Source organism: Quercus lobata, chromosome 6 (genome assembly GCF_001633185.2).
Source record: "Quercus lobata isolate SW786 chromosome 6, ValleyOak3.0 Primary Assembly, whole genome shotgun sequence".
NCBI classification, from domain to species: domain Eukaryota; kingdom Viridiplantae; phylum Streptophyta; class Magnoliopsida; order Fagales; family Fagaceae; genus Quercus; species Quercus lobata.
In genome coordinates this window covers 20,284,833-20,294,113 of record NC_044909.1, presented here as the reverse complement: position 1 = coordinate 20,294,113, position 9,281 = coordinate 20,284,833, and the positions used below count along the sequence as shown (strand labels likewise).

At 35.4% G+C, this 9,281-nt stretch overlaps 1 protein-coding gene across 1 annotated transcript; it reads right to left on the bottom strand.

Moving 5' to 3' along the window:
• Nucleotides 1-7,588, bottom strand: LOC115949958 (cytochrome P450 71A1-like). The gene is made up of 5 exons (XM_031067217.1): nucleotides 7,456-7,588; nucleotides 7,169-7,341; nucleotides 2,615-2,804; nucleotides 1,389-2,128; nucleotides 1-1,243 (listed from the first exon to the last, which is right to left on the bottom strand). The coding sequence occupies exons 1-5, from the start codon at nucleotides 7,586-7,588 to the stop codon at nucleotides 632-634; spliced, it is 1,848 nt and encodes a 615-aa protein (XP_030923077.1). The 3' UTR covers nucleotides 1-631.
• Nucleotides 7,589-9,281: the final 1,693 nt, after the last annotated feature.

Genomic DNA, 9,281 nt, shown 5'->3' with positions numbered 1-9,281 from the left:
TTGTAATTTGGGGGTCTAAATGTTCAAGGGTGTTTATACACGTTTTTGAACTTTCACAAATTACATTTTAACAAAGATGGGCGCCATAAAATGTAGTACCAGAATCAAAGCAAGTTAAACTCAATGAGGATATTTACCTGACAATAATTTTGTCATTAGAAACTCAAGTTTTATAAACTTGAGATTGCTTTGAGGAACTCGAGCCTCTAAGACTTGAGTTCTATGAGGATTAAAATTCCATGTCAACATTGCAAGTTGCAACACATGGAACTTGAGTTTCTACGGTAAACTAGAGGCTATGAGACTCTAAATGCTAGTTTCCTTAATAGTTTCAAAAGCCTTTTAAGTAACGAAAATGTTCGTAAATTAGTGTTAAATGGCAAAACAAATCTGTGAAAATCATTGGGTCAAATATCAATGTGCTTAATTTATAAGTACAAACTAAAGGGTAAAATATCAAATAGCATGAAAAAGTTTTTGAAACATGGAAGTTTCTGTTATTATTAAGGTAGGAGTCCCCTTACATTAATTTCAACAAGTGTATAAGAAGCAAGTGCATATTTGAAAACCAAACAAGCAAATGAAGAAAAATTACATTATTAGCATAACTGTGAATCTCTTAATCAACTGATCAAGGAGAGTAAGGTATTGCAACAAGCTCGAGAGGAATTTTCTTAAACACAGTGAGTGCATTAACTTCAGTCATGTCCAAGTCTTTCCCTTGTGCATTAGCACTAGGCAACTTCCAATCAAACCAGCATAAAAGGTTGGCAATAACATATTCTGCTATAACAACACTAAATGACATTCCTGGGCACCCCCTTCTCCCACTTCCAAATGGGATTAATTCAAAGTCTAGGCCTTTGAAATCAATTTGATTGTCTTGGAATCTATCTGAGACGAACTCTTCTAGCCTATCCCATATTTTAGGGTCTCTTTGGATTGTGAATACATTGATCAACACTCTTATTTTGGGCGGAATATCATAACCTCTGAATTTCACACATGTTGATGTTTCTCGAGGTAACAGAGGAAGTGGTGGATACAGTCTCATATTTTCTTCAAGGGTACATTTCAAGTAATTCGTCTGATTAATATCTTCAACTTCTATATGTGACTTTGTACCCACTACTCTTCTTATCTCTTCTTGTGTTCTCATCATTATACTAGGACTTCTTATGAGCTCTGCCATTACCCATTCCAAAGCTATTGAAGTAGAATCAATTCCACCAACAAACATGTCCTGAAATATTTTTGACAAAAATAAGACTTCAAATGTGTGTGTTTGAGCATTTGATTGTGTTTCTCTTTGTTTGTGCTTTAGATTGTGTGTGAACATGTGTGTCTCATATATATATATATATAGAGAGAGAGAGAGAGAGAGAGACCAGTAGGAGTGCTTTGAGATTTTTATGAGTGAGCTCAAAGTCAAGCTTGCCACTATTTCGAAGTTCGAGCAGACTATCCACAAAATCATTCTTATTAGGCAGACCATCGTCAACTTTGATTATCATATGTTGTTGAACCACTTGATCGAGAAAAGCATCTATTTCTCCAAAAGTGGATTTTAAACTTGGTATAAATCCTGTAAGAACATCAATCCATCTCAAATATGGGAAAAAATCTCCCAAACTGAATGCTGCAAGTAGCACCATTACCCTTCTTGGGAGCTCTCCAATCTTGCACTTACCATTGTCTTCAAATTTTTGTCCAAATACACATCTTGTGACTATATTTTTCAAGGTTGCAATTATTATCTCACTTAGGTTGATAGAAGCCCCTTTTAAGCATGAGTCACATATCTTTTTGATTGATTCTTCAACTACTTCTTCCCTTACATATTGGAAAGATTGCACTCTTTTGAGGCTCAAAAGTTTGAGGACACAAATTTTCTTAGCTTGTCTCCAATATTCACCATATTGTGAGAATGCTACATCTATGGATCCATAATATAAAAAATTGACCGCCATGGTTTCCGGCCAGTTTGAGAAAATAATATCATTTGTCTTAATGATTTCTTTGGCCATATCTGCAGATGACACCACAACTGTTGGAGCATAGCCCAAGTCTAAGAACATTATAGGGCCATACTTCTTAGATAGGGCATGAAGGGAACGGTGTGGGAGTTGTTAAGAGTGAAGTCACAAAAGTCACAAACCAGAGTAATGTTCAAAATTCCAGAGCTTCAACGGCTAGCACAGCCTTCTTATATCTGAAGCAGAACAGTGTTGTTCTATTTAAAACAGTGATGTAATTGTATTTAGTGAAATGCTGTCGTCTTTGCTCTTCTTTGATTAATTGTTTCTTAGCTTCATTAGAACAGGTCATTAGATAGTTATGACAGTTAATCCTTTCCTGATTTTCCTCCACTCTTTACGGATCAATCCCGAGATTTATGGGATCTCAGTTGAGCAGTTATTGATCTCTTTGTAATATATATATTGTACATTAAGTGTAATGAATAGGGACGGTGAACATTCTTCCAGAATTCTCTGTTCTTTCCTCATTTCTCTCTCTGAATTCTCTCTAATTTTCTTGCTTCTCACTGTGTGTTTTCTGTGTGAACACCATTGTTATAGTCTTTTCAAGCTTAGTTTGATTCTTTTCAGGAGTGTGCCTAGTTGGTGAAGTTTACCAATAATTGGCAGCTTTGGTGGGGATGGTGGAAATTTTGGTTTGCCACTTATAAAATGCTTGAAAATGGAAACAAAAGAGAGGAGTAAGACAAGAAATAAGAGGACATGAAAGGGAGTTTTGTGTAACTCCAGCCATGATTGTTGCAGCAATGGTAGAAGAGCTATTTCCTTTCAACAATGGTAGAAGACAACTGTTTTTCACAATGCGAATAACAGCCCAGCTCTCTAGTTATATAGAAAAATTTTCGAGTTTCACCTTCTCTAGTTAATTGTGTAAATTAATATGCAAAATAATAACGAGTGCATTAAGAAATTATTTTGTTTTATTCGCTTATTTGCTTAAAGTGAATTTTACCTCATTTTTAAACAAATAAGCTTTCCATTCTCAACTTCTATTTCTATTTAAGACTAAACTTGAATTGGATTATTTGGCCGGTGACTTGCAATTCTCTACTTAGTAAATGATTCCTAAAAATATTTTTCTATTTTTGAGACAATTCTGAAAACTATAGCAGTACTATAACGTTTTTTTTTTTTTTTTCTTTTCAAAGTACTACGTTTTCCTATACTTTCCAAATGTTGCTTATCTTTTTTCTTTTTTGATGAAGCTTATCTATTAGACTGCACGCTACTGCTATGCTATATATGTAGTCAGCAAAGTTCTTTATTTTTTATAACAAACGTACATCATGGAACTTAAACCTAGATTTTTTTGAAGCCAAACTTAAACCTAGATTGAGAAGTGATTCAAATCCTCCGTTATTTTGTTTCCTTATATAATTTGTACTTATAAGTGGTTATACTTAACATGTAAGAAAAAAGAAAAGTTACTTATAAATATTCTTGACAATATGCTGAGCATGTCACATTCAATATAAAACTGGTTTGAGTTATAATGGGAAGCTTAAAAGTGCTAAGCACAGTTAAGGATTGTACTGATCCTGTGATCCAAAACATCAAGTCAGTCTAAATTCAGATACAAGAGATAGAGAACAAGTTATATCAGGCAACCACAACAAATAGCAATCCAAAGTTCTTTTTCCTTAAGTTAATTTGTTTCTGATAGTCAGTCTGTATCTTAGGTGAAAGAGTTGTTTACATATCAATAACTTTGAAATTTCAATTCCATGATACGTGTAAGCATGATATTATAAAATACAATGAGCCTCTACTACAATTGGTAAGGAAGAAAATTATCTCATATCTGTTCTCTTACAAGCACAAATGGTTACTTAAATTAATCCCTCCGTCACAATCTTGAACGTAATGGCAACAACATCAGACACCAATACGAAAGGATGTGGATTGTGGTTGCGGAGAGTGGAGACTAAGGAAAGTCTACAAAAATGATGAAAATGAAAAGAATATACGGGGAAATCAAAATCGTATAAAGAAGAAAATATGGAAACAAGAGCTTTTCCTTTCAGACAAAATAAAAAATAAAAAAATAAAACAAGAGTTTTCTATTAATATATAAAAATATAAAAAAAAAATTAACCAACAAATAAACACAATACAAATATATAATGAATATATACGTCATCTTTATATATATATATATATATATATATATATATATATGCGTGTGTGTGGATTTTCTAACATCAAAATATTGCTTAGCATTCACATCAATGACATTTTATGAAAAGTGCTATATTTACAGTTTTTTTACAAAAAATCCTAGATAATAAAATTATTTATCCACCAATAATAACTAGTAACAACTTATCACGTATGATTTATTGTAAGAAAGTTGTAAAAATGTTATAAATATATCATTTTTCTTATATATAAAATTTGACACCTTAAAGTCAAATCTTAACTCTAACCCGACTATATTCCCATTAAATGAAGGCCAATCTCAACTCAACCCTATATTCAGTTGGGTTTAGGTTGAACTCTATAATGTTGGTTTTGCTAAGCTTGATTGGCTGACCATTATGCCAAATTCTGGCGCATATATGAATCCCTCAGGCCTCGTTTGGGAGAAGGGAATGAAATGGAATAGAAATAAATGAAAAGAATAATTTTAGAATATTATTCCCTTCCCTTGTTTGGGAGTTCTAACGGAAGGAAAGGAAAACTCATTCCCTTATTTGGGAGTTTAAGTAGGAGGGAATGGAAAGAGTAGGAGAGAACACTCATTCCTCTCTATTCCTTTAAAACCTCAAATTTTCATTCCCCCGAAATTGGGAGGAATGGGAGGGAATGAGATTAGATTTAATATTTTTTTTACTAAAACTCCCAAAATACCCCTATATATTCAACCATTTATTTTAAAATAGGGGTCTAATAGTAATATTATTATAAAATGATTCCATTTCATTCCCTCCATGTTGCTCCCAAACAAGATTACTTACATTCCATTCATTTTCATTCATTTCCATTTCTTTATTTTAAAATATCCAATCAAGGTTACTTAATTCCATTCATTTTCATTCATTTCCCTTATTTAAATACATTCCATTCATTTCCATTTCCTTATGATCATTCCATTCTATTCCCTTATGAACTCCCAAACGGAGCCTAAGAACATTCACATTGAAGATGTGAAAAATGCTAAAATCTCATTTTAGCTTTCATCTCCTCAAAAAGTCACACACATCAAGGTTCTTATACTCAAAAAATTTTAACATCCTATAGTAGACTGTCATCTTTGACAGTTTACTGTAGCTTAGATCTTATATATATATATATATATATATATAGATACCATAAAGGGGGAAGGGGACGCACTGCTGAAGAGAAGGAGACGGAAGCATAGTAATATTGTAGTGAAGATAATGTAAGTAACTTGAAAGTAAATAGCTTGAATGTAAATAACTTGAATATAAGAACAATAATAAGGCGGTAGAACCAGCCAAGTAGTATATATCAAAATAATTCAAAGTAAATAAAAACAATAATTCAAAATAAATGAAAGCAATTTAGAACCGTCCGGTATGGCGGTAATCCGTCCAAGGTGGCGGTAGCAACAAGTAAAGTAATGAACATAGAACTGAAAATACTTCTTATTGAAAGTAGGATAAACACTTACAGTAGTAGTAGTGAATACAAGATCTCAACAGTTACAGGTTAACAGTTACAAAACTTGAACTAGTCCTAGTTACAAGGTTTGTAGGATTACAAGGCTTGTAGTGAACAAATGTGAACAAGGTAGTAGTAGTAGTAGTAGAAGCAAGGTGGGTTCTCTCTCTAAGAATGCTAGTTCTAAGGGAAGAGAAATCATAACTCAAACTTGACTTCAAAAGCCCCCAAACATAAGGGACAACCCCCTCTTAAATAGGCAAAATTCGAAGTGAACAGTGTCATGAACAGTAACGGATGAACAGTGACAAGTGAATAGTAACTGAATAGTAAAATAGAATTTTTCTTCTCTTTTTCACCTAGGATTGTGGGGAATCTTCAAGATTGCATGAATCCACCGTAGAGCTCAGCAATAGACTTATAAGTTTAGGGACAAGTCCTCATTATTGGTGTCCTTTAGTGACAAAAGAAACCAATAGGAAAGAAACCAATAAAAAGGACTAGCATGCCTTTCAAATGTCTTCATGTGAACACTGGTCTTTGGGAACCTTTGAAAGCATCATATTGGTGGGAAACAAGCTTCCAACAGTAGCAAATATTGAAGCATTGGCCATTGTGCAGGCCAGACAAATACAGGAATCAAAATCTTCCGCAAAATCCGGAGTATCTTGAAACAGTTCCAGATTTTCATATCCGTCATGGACAATGAAATATTTTGGCTTTTGTGCAAGCCAAACAAATAAAGTAGTATCAGTCTTGTAACAGTAGTGACCTCATCAATCAGTAGAGGGAGCATCGGATGGATAACCATCAAAAGGATCAAAAGGACCTTGTGGAGAATCACAAACATGCTCATGGTAAATAGCATACTTATTGCAGAATCCGCAATATAAAATTGGCTCAAACTTTGGAGTTTTCCCTGGAATGAGAAGACTTTCTAGATTAGGATGATCTTCTGTTTATAGGTGAACAAAGGCATCAGCATAGGGTTTGGGACCAAAAATAGCAATTCTATCTGTGCTTCCTATGAAATGATAGTTTTTCCATAGATTATGAGCAACTTCACGAATTTGATTATTAAAATAATTTCTCCAACAATTTGCAAGACCAAAAGGATCTTTAAAGGATAATTGGGAATTTCCCTTAAACCATGGCCCTTGGTGAGTATAAACATTAATGAGAATGAGATGCTTTGAGGAGTTAACATTCATCCAGTTATTTCTTTCCCATTTTGGTAGAGTGCTCCAGCATCTAATAGTAACAAAAGGTCTAGTGGAAGAGTTTTCAAACCCTTTAATAGCATTCTGAATGATCTGTGGAAGTTGACTGGCCTATTTATGGCTTGTTAACTTTACAAACCTAACAAAGCCATATTCAAACATTTGGGAAAGCCAGCTAGGATTAGGATCATCATCATCACTATCATCTGAATCTTCATCAGTGAAATATGAACCATCATCAAAATCAATAAGGAGACCAGGAAATGGATGTTTCTTTTCATATACTCTGAGACTGCTCCCAAAGTGATCTTCCCATTCAAGCTGAATAACGACATTATCACCTTCGTCTAATTCATTAGGGTTAGGAATAGTGGCAGTAACAAGTTTTCTGAAATACTTGGACCATAGGTCAAAAGACCTAAACATAGCCTTGCTATCCAAAATACGAGATTGTAAATCTGAAGGCAAGTTGGCAATAGCACTTCTTAATATGGATTGGGTCTTAAGACTCAATCTAGCATAATTAGTGCCCATTATAGTCTCTTTATCCATTGAATGGATTCCCTCTTTGCCAAAGAGTTGACTAGTGTAGGCTTTAAGACGGCTCACAAGAGCCTCATTTTTTGAAACAAGGTTATTTTCTGGAACAAAGTCAATATTCGAAGCAAGGTCATTTTCTGGAATAAGGTTACCATAATGGCTCATATAAACCTCATTTTGAGCAGTAAGGTTAACGAGGTGGATTTCAAGGGCTCTGAGGGTTTTTTGGAAAATATTACGGTGATTTCTGGTAAAAGCAAACTAAAGGTTGTGAGAGTGCTTTTTTTTCAAGATACTCAGGCCCAAGGATCCCGGGCCTAAATGAAAAAAAAGGAAGAGAGGATTTGGTGGACCGGGCCTTGGCTCACCGCAGCTAACGAGCTGTTTAAGAGTCAAGTAGGTGCAGAGAATACTCCTGACATCATACAAAAATGACAAACGAGGATATCGTAGAATGCCAAAATATTAACGACGTAAATTCAGAAGAAAGACAGGATTAGCAAAAAAAAAACGATAAAGAAAAAGGTGCAGTGGGATCCTGGGAATTAATAAGCAGTATTTTATTAACAAATTGTCTGTTTGATTACAGAAAGCTCACTAAGACGTGATACAAGGTCCAATCAAGCTCAAAAATTGCAGTCTTGAATGGCTATTTCAGCCTTCAAAACTTGCAAAGTTTGATTCCCGTTGAATCCGAGTATGTGCAATAGTGGCCTTTACAGGATATCGGGAGACAGTATTTTGTTCTTCCCTTAGTATTTTTCTTTCTGGATGGATCTTTCTGATGGTTCTTCCTAGAGAGTTTCTTCTCTTTTTTTTTTGTGCTTCTTTTCTTTTTTTCTCGCTGCTTTCTTCACGGCCCGTCCCCTCCTTTTATAATGGAGTTTTTCTGGGCGTCCCGGGTTCCCCTGTTTTGTTACTTTGCAAACAGAGCATGTTCGGTCTCTGTCACCTCGGTAAGTCTTTTTGCCGTTTTCTCTCACTCTTTCCTTCTCTTGGTTCTGATTCCTTCGAAAGCTCCTGGCTGGCCATCCTCTTTGGGACGTGCTGAGGTATGCCCTTCTCGGTATCCTCATTTCTGGCGTATTCCTTTCTTTCCTATTTGGGCGGAATCCTGTTCTGCCATTTTTGAAAGTCATTCGTTGCCATTCTTTCTTCCCTGTCCTGGTTTCCCGAGGCCCTTTTGCTGTCTGTGCCATGAAAGGTCGCTTGCGTTCCTTGTTCTTTTCTTTTCCTGTCTTCTTTCTACCGATCTGTCCTAGTCTTCTTTTCTTTTTATTTGTGCTTGAAGGGATTTGAGGATCTCGTTTCTTTATATTTTTTGCCGTGGTCTCTTTTTGGGATGATTCTTCCTTTTCTGGGCTTCAGGATCCTCTGGGCCTTCCTTTTGCCTCCCATGTGTCATCCGTGCCTATTACTTTTGGGCTTAGCCTGAGATTTTCCTTTTGGGCTTGACTTGTTCTTTTGTTTTTGGGCTTATTTCATTATGACTTATTTTAGACCTCAACATTTAGCCCCCCGAGCTCGTGGGTTGCCTGAAACCCACGCGTGAGTGATTTAGGTTTCCTAGGACTCTCATGGTATCCCCCTTTCCTTTGACTTCTACTGGATTTCCTTTCTTTTTAATTGGGATCCCGGCCCTTTTCTGCTGCTTTTAGTTGCCTCCTTTTTGCGTGTTGCATTCCCTTATCATTATTACCTCTCGCAGCTTCCTCTTTATACGGGACGTGGCAGTTGGGTATTTGAGGTAAAACTCCTCTACCCACTTTTCTCGTTTCCCGTTATTCCTCATTAATAACTGCTGATCACTTCAAATTAAATTTCTTGGCAACTGGCGCGTCTTTCCATAAACTGTTTT